The sequence below is a fragment of the Myxocyprinus asiaticus genome, chromosome 7, assembly GCF_019703515.2.
Source record: "Myxocyprinus asiaticus isolate MX2 ecotype Aquarium Trade chromosome 7, UBuf_Myxa_2, whole genome shotgun sequence".
Taxonomy (NCBI): Eukaryota; Metazoa; Chordata; class Actinopteri; order Cypriniformes; family Catostomidae; genus Myxocyprinus; species Myxocyprinus asiaticus.
In genome coordinates this window covers 3,353,779-3,372,162 of record NC_059350.1, presented here as the reverse complement: position 1 = coordinate 3,372,162, position 18,384 = coordinate 3,353,779, and the positions used below count along the sequence as shown (strand labels likewise).

At 39.6% G+C, this 18,384-nt stretch overlaps 2 protein-coding genes across 5 annotated transcripts in view; one reads left to right on the top strand and one right to left on the bottom strand.

Moving 5' to 3' along the window:
• Positions 1–13,213, top strand: part of LOC127443602 (filaggrin-like) — a 51,078-nt gene extending 37,865 nt beyond the window's left edge. The window contains exon 10 of the transcript XR_007897679.1: positions 13,138–13,213. The gene's annotated coding sequence lies outside the window, so the exon portion shown is untranslated. The remainder of the gene's footprint in view (positions 1–13,137) is intronic.
• Positions 20–18,384, bottom strand: part of LOC127443604 (MHC class II regulatory factor RFX1-like) — a 26,818-nt gene continuing 8,453 nt past the window's right edge. For all 4 annotated transcript variants that reach the window (XM_051702279.1, XM_051702280.1, XM_051702281.1 and 1 more), the window contains 14 exons: positions 16,138–16,205; positions 15,681–16,032; positions 14,602–14,783; positions 12,669–12,788; positions 12,138–12,241; positions 11,863–11,981; positions 11,666–11,775; positions 11,369–11,520; positions 8,893–8,990; positions 8,651–8,800; positions 8,312–8,520; positions 8,078–8,231; positions 5,988–6,033; positions 20–5,868 (listed from right to left, as the gene is read on the bottom strand). In XM_051702279.1, the coding sequence (XP_051558239.1) occupies positions 5,723–5,868; positions 5,988–6,033; positions 8,078–8,231; positions 8,312–8,520; positions 8,651–8,800; positions 8,893–8,990; positions 11,369–11,520; positions 11,666–11,775; positions 11,863–11,981; positions 12,138–12,241; positions 12,669–12,788; positions 14,602–14,783; positions 15,681–16,032; positions 16,138–16,205 (2,010 nt within the window). In that variant the 3' untranslated portion in view covers positions 20–5,722. The remainder of the gene's footprint in view (positions 5,869–5,987; positions 6,034–8,077; positions 8,232–8,311; positions 8,521–8,650; positions 8,801–8,892; positions 8,991–11,368; positions 11,521–11,665; positions 11,776–11,862; positions 11,982–12,137; positions 12,242–12,668; positions 12,789–14,601; positions 14,784–15,680; positions 16,033–16,137; positions 16,206–18,384) is intronic.

Below are 18,384 nucleotides of genomic sequence, written 5' to 3'. Positions count from 1 at the left end.
CAAAATGCACCTCTCAGTGTTTGTCATGTTTTTTTTTTTTTTTTTACATCCATCAGTGTGATTGTGGGAACATTCACTTCTTCAGAATATTTCAGGGACTTAATGTGATCCGACAAACTATCACTTTCATCAACAGCCACATAAAGACATGTTTGCATGGTGCTCAGACCACCTTAAATGCCTGTAACAGCGCTGGATACTCTGGGATCATCTTGTTCTGTTGACCTTTAATGTATTTCATTTTATTTTGCAGAATTTAGACATGTCAGCAATCTCCATCCAAATGTAAAATGCTGCAAAACTGGCATCTTATATACTAAAACTTCTTGTTCCCTTGAATATCCGTCTCTTGTTAAAACTGCAAGCACATAAAGAAGCTACACGTTAGGTTAATGAAATGAAGTTCCAGTTCATATTGTGTTCCTGTTTGAAAATGCTCCAAAGTAAGTCATTGATCATTTCAAAGTCAAAAGTGGATGTTTTAATTCTTTATGTGGCCAGAAAGCCTGAAAATATGCTTCTCAACTGCAGAGAAAGAACCTTATCTTAAAGGAAAACCTATGTTGGTTTGGGTGTTATGTTTGTTGCAGGACACAGTTGTTTACATTGTTTAGGACCTGTATAGAAGACTGTGTCATCAGCCAATCAGAAGCTGTAGCTCCTCCCCCTTTTTAAAAATACTGGTCGTGGCCTCAGCTGGACTGGATGAGAATATTATTTTTACTCAACATTGATTTACTTTATTTTTGATCAAATTAAATAATTCTTGCATACTTGAATGTCTATGACTTTTTTCATTGCATAAAAGCGAGCAAATGTAATGTGTATATAAGAATGATTTCCATATGCTGGGCTAAAAAGACAAATGTCTTGTAAAGGATTACAAATAACCAGACTCTCCACAGTTCTCCACATGCCCCGCCCCCTGCATTTTTGTTTATTAAATATTTATGCTAATTTGATTATTCTTTCAGCTACCAATAAGAATGCAGTACTGTCTCTTGCATTTAACACATTTTATTATGTTGAAATATGCAGAAAATACAGGGACTTTTCTCTACACAAGTGCGTAAATGCAGACGCGTCTTGTTACTCGCTCGATTTTGTGTGTAGTTGTGTTACAAAATGTGTCAGACCGCGCAATTCATAAGACAACGCAAAACTTGATGCATTGCAGTATCGACTTTGCCACAAGGGGCGCTAGAGAGGACATTAGTGTGAACTTTCTGCTTCTATGGTGAGTTTACTCTTTCAGGTGAACTGCAGAGCAAATATTGCTGAGCAAATGAAGTCAATATATTTATAGCAAATTACCTGAATAATAGTAAACCCAGTTTAATGGTACAGACTTTTGAAGGTAACTCTATTGCCCCTTGAGTACTGAGGTACTGTATGTCACAGCCACAGTAATTGGCGATGCGTTGGCCAAGCTCTCGCATGTTCTAATGTGTACTTGCGTAAAGGTTTGGGATGGCCTACTATAGGACCGTAGCTGGGTATTCTGGGGCGCCTGACTGTATATTGCTTTGGGCCTCTTTCCTACTAAAAAATACACAGTTTAGAATTTGTTGTGGGCCCCTAGAATCATTACCACCTTTCACCCCCTAGCTACGTCCCTGCCTACTACTATGCTATTCTTACCATTTCTACCATAGACATGGCGGAAGTAGCAAGAGTAGTATGGTTAAAATGCCATTCCAAACTTTTTCAGCCCAGAATGCTTCTGGGCTGTGTCTAGAAGGTAACCATAGGAATACCAAAGTCTCGCGAGACTCACATTTGCAATACTAAGGTTAGGGCTAGATTTAGGGCCAAAGTATCCTACGGTTGTCCATGTTGCTTTTTGCTCTGTGCACAGTACGCTTGACGCAAATTTCATCATCAGCACAGTCCACACATGGCCCAGATGTTCTCAACACGCGGACAGTCCTCATCCATGTCCATTGTTGGTGCATTCATATTCGCTCGCGGTCAGGAGAGTATACTTTGATAGGCAACGCGGTTGACTGGGCACGATCCGATCTGGAACACACAAATACAAACTATACCCAGGCCTTTAGGGTAAGAGTTAGGGATGCTGACTAACACCCCTAGAGTCACGAGTTCGAATCCAGGGTGTGCTGAGTGACTCCAGCCAGGTCTCCTAAGCAACCAAATTAGCCCGATTGCTAGGGAGGGTAAAGTCACATGGGGTAACCTCCTCGTGGTCGCTATAATGTGGTTCTCGCTCTCGGTGGGGCACATGGTGAGTTGTGCATGGATGCCGCGAGAATAGCGTGGGCCTCCACACGCGCTATGTCAACTCAACAAGCCGCGTGATAAGATGCGTGGATTGATGGTCTCAGAAGCGGAGGCAAATGAGATTCGTCCCCCACCACCCGGATTGAGGTGAGTCACTACGCCACCACGAGGACTTAGTGCGCATTGGAAATTGGGCATTCCAAATTGGGGAGAAAAAAAAGGGGTACGGTTTCTGTGGGACTTCAAAGAAAAATAAACAGTGCGTGAACGTCACATGCGACTCTCGTGAGACTTTCGGCATCTGGATGGTTATCTTCTAGACATGACTATGTTTCTACTTCGGTTTTCCGCATACCAGTAGGTAGGTTTTTTAAGTCTCGTGCATCATCACAGTATACGCGGACTGTCCGCATGCAGCCAAATTTTCTAGAAGTGGACTGTCCTTGTTTTTGCATGTTGTCTGCACATGCACCTGCCATTGACTGTACTAAAGAGTGTCATAAAGTAGTGCGTATTCGTCAAACGAGTCCGTATGGGCTCGCGGTCAAAAGAGTATCCACAGTTTTCCTGAGCAACCACTGAGTGGTGCCATGATGATTCAAATAGTTTTCTGTTACTGGTCTCGAGGTGCAATGTAAAACTAATCGAAACGAGCAATGCAGAGGGAGAACAACAACCATTTAAGTGTTATTTTGAGTAAAAATAAATTTCATGCTCAGCCTGTGTTTTTTGCTGTCATAACTCGAAGTAGTTAATGATATCAATGTAACTAACCTCGGACCATTGCTTCATGACATCTACACACTCATGTGAGGCACTGTCAAAAAAAAACAAAAAAGGGCATCTCGACTTTTTGAAGTTTCGGCACTACAGAGCGACATGTTTTTTCTTGTGATGATTTTTACAAGTGTTATCACATTACCTGCTAAGAATATAGGCTGATGCGGGTGAAAACACTGTAGACCGGAAATTGAAAACAGGCGAATTGTGGAACACTTCCGCATTCAGGAAAATGTTGGATACTTCGAAAGTCTCGACCAAGCAAGTAGGTACAGCTGCAGGCCGAAGACCTCCAAAAGGGGGGCAGAATCTCCATAAGAGAGCGGGGTTACTCCAGAAGGGGGTGTCACTTCCACTCACTGTTAAGGTTAGGGAAAGGATTAGGTAAGGGGCTTCCTATATCTTTAATGGTGGTTTGGAGCTCCCACCACTTTTTGGAGCACTGCCTGCAGCTATATCCTTCTCCGACCATGCGTGAGATGGAATGGCACGCAGGAAAATTAAAAAAATGTACACTAGCCTTTCAAGTAGGTATAACTGCAGGCTGGAGACCTCCAAATGGGGGCTGAATCTCCAAAAGGGGGCGGGAGTTACTCCAGAAGGGGGCGGGATGAGGAGGAGGGCATGGCCGGGCCAAGAGGATTCACGCCCAGTGCTGAGTTGCCCAATCAGTGGAAGAGAGATAAAAGGAGGAGCTGGGGACGCGAGAGAGAGAGAGAGAGATGCACGCAGCAGTGTTTTGTGTGCGCAATTTTGTTATATTTCAGTTCAGTGTTTTATGTTGAATTAAAGTCTTTTTGATTGTTAATCTGGTTCCTGCTTCCTCCTTTCCTGATGAATGAGAGGCTTGTCTGCCACAGGCACTGTTAAGGTTAGGGAAAGGGTTAGGTAAGGGGCACCCTCTATCTTTAATGGCGGTTTGGAGCTCACGCCACTTTTTGGAGCTTTACCTGCAGCTATATATCCTCCTCTAGCCTTTCCTGTCTGGGCCTGGTTACAAAAGAGAGCTGAACATCAGGATTCTCTTAAATATCTATTTTTAAAGGGACACTGAACTTTGACTTTCAGTAGCAGGTACAATAACATTGATTTTTACATCAGTTTCTGCTACAGCAACACTTTAAATAAGGCCATTATGGTTTGAACAGTACAAGATCATAAAACTATACTGTACATCTTTGAAGCATAATCATATGCTGTATTCCTATCAAATTCACAGTCACAACGAAAGACAGAGCATTGGCATTAAGCTCTTGTAATACAATTCAAGACATTCTGACAGATTATTTTTAAGCAATATAAACCTGTGCTAAATATATGCATTCATAATCATAACTTAATGCATTTTGTTTTGCCACATCTGTGCCATTTAATCTGCTACAGTAAATTTGACTCTATAACCAACAGAACACTTACGTCAAAACACACTAGTTGCTGATTTGCTATCAACACTGCCATAATTAGATAAAGAATATGTATTAGCTGTTCTGAAGCATCCCATCTGCAAATCTCCCTGTACTCTGTGTTAATGCATGTAAATGTGAGTTGTGTTGTTCAGTGTGTGGCTTATCAATGCCTCATTTGCCCACAGAGACTCACAGGATGTAGAATGAATGATTTCTCTGATATGACACAAAGCACTGCGACTGAGATGAGTTCAGTGAAATGAATGAAAGGTATCATTAACCCCCAAATTCTGTCATTTACTCAGATCTCATTCACTCTTCTACATATTCAAATTTGCAGAGTTGCAAATGGTCACGTGACATGCGAGAACCAATGGTATTCAACATCATCGACGTCAAACTTGGTGCAACACATCTTAATGCGGCATGTTTGTATGTACACGACTCGTACAAAGCCATCGTATGTCTTCGGAAGACTTAGAATATAGCGCATGGACTTTATTTGTGCTTTTTTTGTCGTTTTCTGTCATTGTGGAACACAGCAGCATAATGATTCTTCAGAATACGACATGACGGTGAGTAAATGATGACAGAATTTTCATTTTTGGGTGAACTTTTCCTTTAAAAGACAATGTGATTTCAGAAAAAGAAACAAATAACGCTTCTACATGATTTATTGATACGTTTACGGATCTCTTGATATAGTAATTCTTTGAAAGGCACATTCGATCTACAGAGTCGAATTCAGAGTCAGCTGTTTAAAGCACAACAATCGTATATAATCATATCATTATTAATGTTACAAAAAAGATAAGGGCGTGTGGCATTACTGCTGTGAAAGGCTAAATCTTTTCCTACAGTCTTTACATCAACATTTAAGGGGAATGACCACACTCATGAATATTAATGAGCAACAGACCTACGTAAGGTATGATAGGCTTTGGCAAAAGATAGTTTTCATGGCAGCATGATTATCAGACTACAGAGTCAAAACACATGGCGAACATGGCAGCTTTGATTGACAATGGGAAGGCAATGCAAATGTGTGTGTACTGTGTACATTCGAGGCATCTCATGTTATTCAAACATAGATCTGGTGTATCTGACTTCAGAAACTCAAATTATTCTGTTAATGCACTGAAATTCCAAGTGTCAAAGATGATCGTTTAGAACAAATATTAATTTTCAAGCTAAAGACTGATGATAAAGGTGTGAATGTACATGAGCTTGATCAAATGAAGGACTGAAAGGAGAGATGATGAGACTTAAACATGAATAATGTGTGTGTGTGTGTGTTAGTTTTGTGCACTGTTGTTGAACAGGTCAGTTCTGGCGAGTTTTGCTGGCGGCTCCAGAGACTCCTCCCCCAACACAACGGAGTCGACAGGAATGGACATTTCCTGATCTTCGTCAGTCTCATCATCTTCCTCCTCTTCCTCATCTGCACACATTCAAAAGCCAGCGTAAGAGAACAATAATTAATAACAAATGACACCTGAAGAGAAACATACTCTACTGTTTATTATATGAAAATGACAAAATGCTTGTCAGTGTAAATACCTTTATCAGGGTCCATTGACCTCTGACCTCGGTTCAGACTGGCAAACTGAAACAAACACAGAGTTAAAATCACTGTAAGATCATTTAGATCCAGTTTTCTTGAACACTTTACAATAAGGTTGTATACATTAGCATTACTTAATACAATTGATTGACATGAGCTAACAATGAACAATAATATAGTTATAAATGAGCATTAACTAAGTATTAATAAAAGCTGTAAAACAAATGTTGTGACAATGTTGATTACCACAAAAATCGTTTCTAAAAAGAGAAAGAAAAAGAAAAACCGCCACTTACAATGGCAAGAAAAGTATGTGAACCCTTTGGAATTAGCTGGTTTTCTGCATGAATTGGTCATAAAATGTGATCTTCATCAAAGTTGCAAGTTTAGACAAACACAATGTGCTTAAGCGAACAACACATAAACAATTATAATCTTTCATGTCTTTATTGAACACATCCCATTAAACATTCACAGTGCTGTGGAAAAAGTAAGTGAACCCTAGGCTAATGACGTCAACAAAAGTGAATAAGAGTCAGGAATTGGCAAACCTAGCATCCATTCAATTAAACGAGATTGGAGGTGTGGGTTAGAGCTACTTTGACTTATAAAAAGCACTCAAACATTTTGAGTTTGCTATTCACAAGAAGCATCTGATGACGTGGACCAAAAAAAAAAAAAAGATCTCAGAAGACCTACCTGTATGATCAAGAATTGTTGCTTTGCATAAAGCTGGAAAGGGTTACAAAGTTATCTCGTAGAGCTTAGATATTCATCTGTCACTAGTTAGACAGACTGTCTATAAATGGAGATGATTTAGTACTATGGGTACTCTCACTAGAAGTGGCCGTCCAGCCAAGATGACTCAAAGGACACACCGCAGAATGCTCAATGAGGTAAAAAAGTACCCTAGAGTGACAGATAAAGACTTGAAGGAATCATTGTAACTGGTTAATATCTCTGTTCATGAGTCTACTATACGGAAAACATTAAACAGGCATGATGTCCATGGCAGAACATCACGAAGGAAGCCGCTGCTTTCCAAAAAAAACATTGCTGCGCTCCTGAAGTTTGCCAAAGACCAACTTGGCACTCCACAATGCTACTGGGAAAATGTTTTGTAGACTGATGAAACTAAGGTTGAATTGTTTGGAAAGAACACGCAGCACTACGTATAATATCATCCCAACGGTGATTTTGATTTGGGGCTGCTTTGCTGCTTTGGGTCCTGGACCGCTTGCCATCATCGAGGGAAAAATGTACTTTCAAGTTTATCTTAACCCAATATATATGCTGTGGAATGACCTCAAGAGAGCCGTTCACACCAGACATCCTAAGAACATGGCTGAGCTGAAGCAGTTCTGTAAGGAAGAATGGTCCAAAATTCCTTCTGAAAATGGTGCAGGTCTAATCTGAAGCTACCGGAAACACTCGCTTGAATACTGGTGCCAAAGCAGGATCGCCCAGTTACTATACCAAGGGTTCGCTTACTTTTTCCACAGCACTGTGAATGTTTAATGGGATGTGTTCAATAAAGACATGAAAGATTATAATTGTTTGTGTGTTGGTAGCTTAAGCACATTGTGTTTGTCTATACTTGCAACTTTGATGAAGATCACATTTTATGACCAATTAATGCAGAAAACCAGCTAACTCTAAAGGGTTCACATACTTTTTCTTGCCACTGTACAATGGAAGTGAATGGGGCCAGTGCATAAACGTTAAAATAACTATTGTTTCAAAAGTATAGGCACAAGACGTAAACATTATATGTATAAACATGATTTTAGTGTGAAAAATCGCTGTGTAAAGTTATATCTGGCTCCATTCACTTCGACTGTAAGTGTCTCACCATAACTGCAATTTTTGCTTTTTTGTAAATATAAGAGAGTCGAAATGATTTTTTGTGGTAATCAACATTATGCCACAAATGCTTTTTATTGAGCTTAACTTGTAGTGAACCCGGAACATTCCTTTAATAACACCTAATGCATTAACTAGTATTAAAAAACTCAACCTAATTGTAATGTGACATTTCTAACTATTTAAATGAACTAAGTAATCAGATTTTTGTTAGTTTGTGTACCTCTCCCATGACAGCGATGGGCATCTCTCCTTTGGCCTGTGCCACTCTGTGCTCAATCAGGTAATACATGTATTCATCATACAGCAATCTGATCAGATGAAACGAGCCGAAACTGGCCGCACTGCGCAGAGTCAGGTCTCTGATCACCATAGAACTATAGACAAACACATGATTAGAGCTGAAATGTTTTGTTACATAAACATAAAATGTAACATTTCTCTTTCTCATTCTCACCTGTAGAAGCTCCATTTGAGCAGGAAGAGTTTGGCAGCTTTGGGGAAGGCCGGGCTGCCGGTGTAGGGCTTCAGGACCTGTGACACAACACCTTCCAGCCATGCGGCCCATTGCTCCAGAGAGTTCTGCTGCTGTAAAGTGAGTTTAAAGTCCTGCTCCAACCGTTGCACCAAACCATCCTCACAACCACACACCCATGATGCTTGCTCCTGAATATACACACACACAGACAACAGATTTAGAAATGTGTTGTTTTTTTTTTCCAATTTGGAGCTTGGCAGTCTGGATCAGCATCCATTTCTGTTGAAAAATAAGTATGTTAAATAATACTTGTGTTACCTGTACATTAGTGAAGTCGACGCGATTGAGGTCGCTGAGCATCTGTGTGATCTGAGCTGTGTTCTGCAGGACAGCACGAGCCGCCTGAGCCAGATGATTGAGAGATGTGTAACGCCGTAGAGTCTGAGCAAACGCTCCTGCACATACAACCTAAACATACACAAGACACAATGTTAACATGGGCACAAAAAGAATGATCACATATTTACATTTCAGAAGCAATGTGAGTGTGTGTGTCTCACCTTGATGCGCACCATCTCTTCTGGGATGTTGATCATGGCATTGGTGAGCCAGTTCTCCAGACTCTTAGCAAAGTTACGGATGGCTTGAGTTAAGGCACCTACAGGAGGAGAGAAAGTGCCAATAAGGAAGCCAGTTTCAGTGTTATAGAATTATACCACATTCTACAGAATTGGGCAGAGTTGAATAACTGTAGAGGTCTATGAAGCTGTATAGTATAGAGTAGAATTGTGAAGAGCTGTATTGTGTAGAGCTAAATTATTTTGAGTAACTCATGGAGGATGTTTATAGACAGGTGTATAGAGTTGTGTAGAGCTTTACAGAAATAGTGTCGTTTATGTAGAATTGTGTAAATCATTGAGGATGGAGTTTATAAAGAAGTGTGTAGAGATGTACAGTTTATATAGTGATGTGTGTAGCTGTAGAGTTTATATACAGTTGGAAAGACCTTGTGTAGAGTTACACATAACACAGTTTACACATCTGTTACACAACACAATATACACCTAATAATATACAATATACACAAAATAAGAAGACTGTATACAAAAAAATAATAATAGTAATAATATACAATATACAACTAAAGCTGTATAGTTTATAGAGTTGTGTAGAGTTTCTGTAGAGCTTTACAAAGTTTATATAGAGTAATGTAGAGTTTATGTAGAGCTGTGTAAATCATTGTGGATGGAGTTTATAAAGAGGAGTGCACAGCAGTACACTTTATATTGAGTTGTGTAGATCTGTACAGAGTTTATAGAGTTGTGTAGAGCTGTACAGAGTTTATAGAGTTGTTTAGAGCTTTACAGAGTTTATAAAGAGTAGTGTAGAGTTTATGTAGAGCTTTGAAAATCATTGTGGATGGAGTTTATAAAGAGAAGTGCACAGCTGTACACTTTATATTACGTTGTGTAGACCTGTACAGAGTTTATAGAGTTGTGTAGAGCTGTACAGAGTTTATAGAGTTGTTTAGAGTTTATGTAGAATTGTGCACAGCTTTACAGAGTATATATAGAGTAGTGAAGAGTTTATGTATGGTTGTGGAAAGCATTGTGGATAGGAGTTTATAAAGAAGTGAGTAGAGTTGTACAGTTTGTTTAGAATTGTGTAGAACTTTACAGAGTTTATATAGAGTAGTGTAGAGTTTAAGTGGAGTTGAGTAAATCATTGTGGGTAGAATTTATAAAGCGGTGTGTGGAGTTGTGTCAAACTGTACAGTTTATATAGATATGTGTAGAGTTTCTGTAGAGCTTTACAAAATGTATATAGAGTAGTGTAGAGTTTATGTAGAGCTGTATAAATCATTGTGGATGGAGTTTATAAAGAGGAGAGCACAGCTGTACACTTTATATTAAGTTGTGTAGAGCTGTACAGAGTTTATAGAGTTGTTTAGAGTTTATGTAGAATTGTGAACAGCTTTACAGAGTATATATATAGAGTAGTGAAGAGTTTATGTATGGTTGTGGAAATCATTGTGGATAGGAGTTTATAAAGAGGTGTGTAGAGTTGTACAGTTTATGTAATATGTGGAGAGTTTGTGCAGAGCTGTGCTGAGTTTATATAAAGTTGTGTAGAGTTTGTATAGAGTTGTGCAGAGCTATACAGTAAATACTGAGTTGTGTAAAGATTCACAGTGTATGTAGTTGTGTAGAGTTTGAGTAGAATTGTGTAGAGCTTTACAGAGTTTATATAGAGTAGTGTTTAAGTGGAGTTGTGTAAGTCATTGTGGGAAGAATTTATAAAGAGGTGTGTAGAGTTGTGTCAAACTGTACAGTTTATATAGATATGTGTAGAGTTGCGAAGAGCTGTGCAGAGTTTATATAGAGGTTTGTAGAGCAAGTGTTTAATTATATAGAGCTGTACAGAGTTTATATAGAGTAGTGTAGAGTTTAAGTGGAGTTGTGTAAAACATTGTTGATGGAGTTTATAAAGAGTTTTGTAGAATTGTGCAGTTTATATAGAAATGTGTAGTGTTTGTGTAGAGTCGTACAGAGTTTATATAGAGTAGTGAAAAGTTAATGTAGAGTTGTGTATATCATTGTAGATAGGAGTTTATAAAAAAAGAGTTGTGAAGATTTGTACAAATTAGTCTATATGGATATGTGTAGAGCTGTACAGAGTTTATATAAAGTTGTGTAGAGTTGTGCAGAGCTATACAGTAAATATTGAGTTGTGTAAAGATGTACAGAGTTATATAGTCGTGTAGAGCTGTGCAGTTTATATATTTGCGTAGGAGTAGTGTAGAGTTTAAGTGGAGTTGTGTAAATTATTGTGGGTGGAGTTTATATAGAAATGTGTAGAGTTGTGTAGAACTATACAGTTCATAGATATGTGTATAGTTGTGAAGAGCTATGCAGAGTTAATATAGAGGTTTGTAGAGCTATAGCGTTTAGTTTGTGTAGAGTTGTTTAGAGCTGAATAAAAAGTTTATATTGAGTTATGTAGAGCTGTATAGTTGTGTAGAGTTGTGTGACTCACTGGGTATAGGTCTCAGGACATCAGGAATGAGCATCTCCAGTAGGTTTTGATACAGTGCGTTGTCACATTCACGGGTCCAGCTCAGAACCGGCTCATACTTACACAGCAGAACCAGAAATGACTTTGGCAAACGCTTCTCTGATTCATCATGACTGCACATATACACACACACAGAATGACGGCGATTTTAAATCAGTGAGGCTTGACAGCTCTAACATAACACGTTTTTCTGTATTTGCTGATTGTGCAGGTGTTTGTTTTATGTTTGTATTTTATGTGAATGTAAGCAACACTCACAGGTCGAGTGTATCCGTGTCGCTGGTTTGTCCTTCACTGAACCTCCAGAAACTCTTCCACAGTGTCTCCACAAGAGGAAACTGCAGGTTTACCATCACATCTAGAATTGCCTACACACACATTTACAACATACAAATTAAAGTACACATTTCACCTCCACTGTAGCACCTCACACACACAGACACACATGCACTCACCTCACAGTGTTCTCTATAGAGCAGCTGATAGGTGTGTATATGTTGTGGGAGGAGTCCGTCTGGTAGAGAGTTACCCTCAATCTTCAGCTCAGAGAACTCCGGCAGACTGCGAGACGCATCTGAGACACACATTCAAACACAGATCAGTTTTTACCTCTCATTTCTTAATCAATATGATTGTAAGTCATCCTCTCCTCTGCATTTGCATTGGCACCTGCAATATATTAAACTGTATGTCACTTCATCTTGTACTGAAAAACTTGTGTTTGTCTCACCCAAAAACTGCTGATACTGGTGAACCTGGGCACTGATGTCTGACAGCCCGGCCCCGAGGGCCATCCCATTGGTCAATCCTTCCACCTTCTGCACCGGCTTTATCCTATCAAGAGACAGGGACTGTCAGGACGAAGCTCACAAAAATAAGTCATATTTCACCGCAAAGCCGAGAAAAAGAAAATATATTTTCCATAAAGAAAAAAAAGCCTTTTTTTGGACCATTAAGAATTGTTGCATTGTGGCATGACAATGAAGCACATATTACTTTACATTATTCTCAGTGGTGATTCTCATTACATTCCCATTTGTGTTATAGTCATTTGTATGCATTACAGTAAACAGAAATGGTAAACTCCTTATTTTTTCCAAATTACAGTATTCCATATGCAAAACATAATTTCCTATTTGTTTCTACTGATTTTGGGGTGAAATACTGTATCACCCGGTACATGTTCATGACAGGTTTCATGAGATTCAATCAAAGTAACACCATCAAATGATTGTAAAAACACACACACACACACACACACCTGTGTTTCTGTGAGTAGGGTTGTTGTCTCATGGCCAGGTGTTGCTGATCTTCCACCAGTCTGTGTAGAGGTGAGCTATTCTTGATTCGAAGGCCATAGTAATGGTACTTAGAGTTCCCTCTGAAACACACACACACACACAGACAGGTGTTTTAATATCAGCCCCCTCTACCATACACACCTAAACATGCACACACTCTTGATAGAGATAAAGATCAAGCCATAAACACACTATCAGTGTGTGGGCGTCACAAGCTTTTTTAGAGTTTAGCAAGTTGTATTACATAAACCTAGATTATTATTATTTTTTTAAAGAAACAAAACTCACTGCAAAGCAGTGTACAGCTGTCAACAGGACTGAGAAACTAAATTCAACTTTTTCAATGAAATATTACCAAAATTGGAATTATATATATATATATATCCCTTTTCTCACAGTTTGGAATGCCCAATTCCCACTACTTAGTAGATCCTCGTGGTGGCGCGGTTACTCACCTCAATCCGGGTGGCGGAGGACAAGTCTCAGTTGCCTCCGCTTCTGAGACCGTCAATCCGTGCATCTTATCACGCGGCTCGCTGTGCATGACACCGCGGAGACTCACAGCATGTGGAGGCTCATGCTACTCTCCACGATCCACGCACAACTTACCACACGCCCCACTGAAAGCGAGAACCACTAATCGCCACCACGAGGAGGTTACCCCATGTGACTCTACCCTCCGTAGCAACTGGACCAATTTGGTTGCTTAGGAGACCTGACTGGAGTCACTCAGCACGCCCTGGATTCGAACTCGCGACTCCAGGTGTGGTAGTCAGCGTCAATACTCGCTGAGCTACCCAGGCCCCAAAATTATATTTGAATTTTAAAGACATTATTTCAGGTGGTAAGAGAGCAAGACATAGTGAAAACACAACCGCCAAAGACCTCCACCTACGAAAGCATCCGTCTATAAGCATGTGCTAGGAGGACGTCTTTGACCGCTGCGTCATGTCTCGCTGTTTTTTCAGCATCCCGTGCAGAAACGATGAATGTTTTTTAGACGCTTTGTCATTTTACAAGTAAATTCAACATTTAAAACGTGTCTAGAGATACCCACGTTCTGTTTTATTCATAGCACCGCATCTATTTTAGCCCAAAAATCATCATTAGTCATCATTAGTGTTTGGGACACATCCAAAATTCAAATGCTCATTTTACATCCCCAATTCCGAAAAAGTTGGGACAGTATGAAAAATGCTAATAAAAACAAAAAGGAGTGATATTCACCCTTTGCTAAATTGAAAACACTACAACTACACATTATATGATGTTTTACCATGTGAATTTAATTGTTTATTGTCAAAAACAAGTAAAACAAAAAGCCAGTTCTGAAGTAGTAATCTAAAGTATTTAGATTACGTTACTAACGACCAGCTATCTAACAGAGTACGTTACAATGACATTTTACAGCATGTGTTCTGTAATCTGTAGTGGAATACATTTTAAAAGTAACCCTCCCAACCCTGATCATTTATACTATTATTTCAGGAGCTCAGGATTTCAGGACAGTTTTCTCATGTTGTTTAATCTTACATATTATACATATTAATCTTGAATACATGTTCAAAATACACTTCGAAATTGTTACTATTTGGTTAAAGTTTGGTGTGTTACAATGTGACACATTTTTTTGTCATTCTGCACATTAACGTCAACTAAAATGAGGTGCTATTTTAGTAAAACTGACTAAAATTGATGAATAGGACATGATGAAATATTGACTAAATTAAAGGACATTTTCGTCAAGACTTAAATTAAAAACTGTGTGGGGAAAACTACCCAGCCAAAAAAAGAAACCAAATGACTGATGAAATGTTACACGTCACTTGTTGTGGCAGGGTTAGGTGTTGTGCATGTTGCATCATATGTGATCAGAACACAGAGTGATTGTACCTGGTGCCGAGACGTCTGGTCCTGAGCCCCATGAACACGGAGCGGATGAGTTTGCCGAAGGAGGCGGCATTCACGGGCTCAAGCTTGGTCTGCTGGCAGTGCAGCAGGTAATGACAGTAGAGAGTACAGCGAGGAAGACTAACACCTTCAGCTGTCTCATAGTTATCCATCAACCACTGCACCTGTGACACACAGACAGGATTGCTGTGGTGTTCTGAATGGTTACTTGCTGGTCTAAATCAAAAGAGCCCACCCCCAAGTCTCTATGATATTCAGATCTGTAGATATGACTCGGGTCCCTTCTTCAATGCAAGTCTATGGGAAATTTCTGCCATTTTATCATTCACCAGTTGAAAACCGTAAGTCTGATGATTTACAAAAGTAATAGCACACCTCTCTCCTCAACAAGCGACATGATTGGAGGTTTCTTGCATGTCTGTAGCACAAACTAGAGGTAGACCGATATATCGGTTTTACCGATTAATCGGTGCCAATAGTTGCTTTTTGGAACTATCGGTTATCTGCAAAAATCAATGCCGATAGTTTTTTTATTTCTTCATGTTTCACTATGGCCAGCGCTTGAGCATTTTCAATTCATTGAGTGTTTTGGGCATGTTTATAGTTAAAAGTCTCACATTATGCACCATATCTTCATTTTTTTGTTACTCTTGCGATTTTGGTTGAACAATAAATTGCATCTTGGATTTTATTCATTTTGGATTCATTATTGTAGGCTCCATGTCTGTGCTGTCACAGTAACAAAACACTAAGAATTAAAAAAATGTATATCTATAAATCGATTTTAAAAACTATCGGCCGATTAATCAGTTATCTGCCTTTTTCCATCACCTTAGTTATCGGCAAAATCCACTATCGGTCGATCTCTAGCACAAACTGTGCAGGATGAATTACGCACTTCAGTTTAATACTTATAGTGAGGGATTTGTTCAGATACAATACGAAAAGAGACCTGTGGAGGAGGGTGGAATCGAACTTGGGTTTGGACTAAGCAACCAAACAAATTGTGAAAACACTGTAAGGAACAGGCCGATTGAGATTGGCAAAATGAATATACTTACAGTCGCAGGTGAGGCCCGTGTGTTGGGTGCGAAATTCTGGTTCCCTCCACTGACTCCTGCAAGCATAAACCCACCCTGAATAACATAACTCCCCACCCCTCCAGCACTGACTCCACCTCCTGCCCCACCCACACCCGACAAGGACCCGCCTGCTGCCACCGTTATCCCTGAAGTGCCCTCAGAGAACATAGAGGCCACTCCTTTGCCCGCCCCTGACATCACAGACACAGTCTGAGTGGTGGCGGGGGACGTGACCTGTGATACGGAAGTGGGTGAGGTCTCATAGTAAGTGACAGAGGGTGTGGTCTGAGGGTAGAGGGAGGAGTCTGTGTACGGGTAACTACTGGAACGACTGAAACAGATTGAAATAAAGCAGGAGAAATTTACAGAAATGTAAATGTGTTCTGAAATAAATAAGAGCTAAATAGACAGTATGAAGATGTGTGTGTGTGCTCACATTGTAGTATTGTTGTAGTTGGCATCACTCTCCACGAACTGACTGGAGTACACATGTTGCACAGGGAGCTACAACACACAAAAATCAGATTTGTGACATTAAAGGCTGGATCAACATGACTTTTAAATCTCTCTTGTTTCCATGTGGCCAATGTCACAGTTTAATTCAGTCAGAGATGGTGAATCTCACAAAGTATGTCCTAATAATATCAACATTTTAATAGTTAAACTTTGGAGACGATTTGAACACAAATATTTAAAGTTCAGATCGACCGATGACTGGTTTGACTTATCTACCAATATTTAAAGAATAGCTAAAATAAACTGTGTAATATCTCTGTAATAAGATGCATAATTTTTACTAGCTTACCAGACAGAGAAATGTGTTGAAAAAAGACAAAGAAGTGGAGCACTGGTTTAGGATGTCCGTGAAGGTATTTTGCTGCTGACGCATTGGTATTACTTTATACATAATATTCATTGGCTAATGCTTTTATTGTAGTAGTCTAATAATTTTTTTGGTTACCATTGCACAAAAAGGCATAAATAAAACAATTAAATATTGGTTCTGCATATCGGTTTTTAGACATGTAAACTAAAAAAAATAACATTAAAAAAAATCGGTATCGGTTGTAAAAAATGTCCAATTTAAAGCATTTTTGTAAAGTTTTATGTATATGTACATCAGTATAATTCTCATTACTGATATGTTCTCGATGAAGAACAAAGACAAATTGACATCAGCAATTTCACATTAGACAATAAAATGTCATTTTCTAAATAATTTAAATACTTTAAAGTTTGAGAACATTTTTGTTTTTAATTTTTCTAAATCACCTGTAAAAAAAAAAACTATAAAGTTTTAATTTACTGTTCTTTTCCACTCAAAACAGTAATAAGTTTCCTATTACTGTAATCGAATTGTGTTCTGTTTGAAACAGCAGATACATACTAGAGGTCGACTGATATATCAGTTTTACTGATTAATCAGTGCCGATATTTTTTTTGGGGGGGGGGGGTTCCTCCCCTTTTCTCCCCAATTTGGAATGCCCAATTCCCAATGCGCTCTAAGTCCTCGTGGTGGCGTAATGACTCGCCTCAATCCGGGTGGTGGAGGATGAATCTCAGTTGCCTCCGCGTCTGAAACCGTGAATCTGCACATCTTATCACGTGGCTTGTTGAGCGCGTTACCACGGAGACATAGCGCGTGTGGAGGCTCACGCTATTCTCCGCGGCATCCACGCACAACTCACCACACGCCCCACCGAGAGCGAAAACCACATTATAGCGACCACGAGGAAGTTACCCAATGTGACTCTACCCATCCCTAGCAACCGGGCCAATTTGGTTGCTTAGGAAGCCTGACTGGAGTCACTCAGCACGCCCTGGATTCGAACTCACGACTCCAGGTGTGGTAGTCAGCGTCTTTACTCGCTGAGCTACACAGGCCCCCAATAGTTGCATTTTTTAACTATTGGTTATCGAAAAAAAAAATGCTGATAGTTTCAGATAGATCTTTTTTTTGTTTGTTTAATTCCTCTGTGGCCGGGCTGGAGGGTTCTACAATATAATAGCGCCCTCTAGAGGTTAAATAAAAACAATCACTAACTCCTCGTGGAGATTGTTGTGTCACGTGACTAGGCTAGGCAGAGACACTTCAGAAGGTGATTTGAAGCATTGACAGAGAAAAGACAAGGTATGTATACACTCACCGACCACTTTATTAGGAACACCTGTAAACCTGCTTATTCATGTGATTATCTAATTAGCCAATCGTGTGGCTGCAGTGCATAAAGTCATGCAGATATGGGTCAGGAGCTTCAGTTAATGTTCACATCAAATATCAGAATGGGGAAAAAATGTGATCTCAGTGATTTCAACCGCGGCATGATTGTTGGTGCCAGATGGGCTGGTTTGAGTATTTCTGTAACTGCTGATCTCCTGGGATTTTCACACACAACATTTACAACATTTAGAATTTACTCCAAATGGTGCCAAAAACAAAAAATATTCAGTGAGCGGCAGTTCTGTGGATGGAAACCACTGAACTTTGATGAGAGAGGTCAGAGAATGGCCAGACTGGTTCGAGCTGACAGAAAGGCTACGGTAACTCAGATAACCACTCTGTACAATTGTAGTGAGCAGAATAGCATCTCAGATTAATTAATCAGCTATCTGCCTGTTTTACCACCTTAGTTATCGGCATCAGCAAAACCCACTATCGGTCAACCTCTAATACGTACAGTGT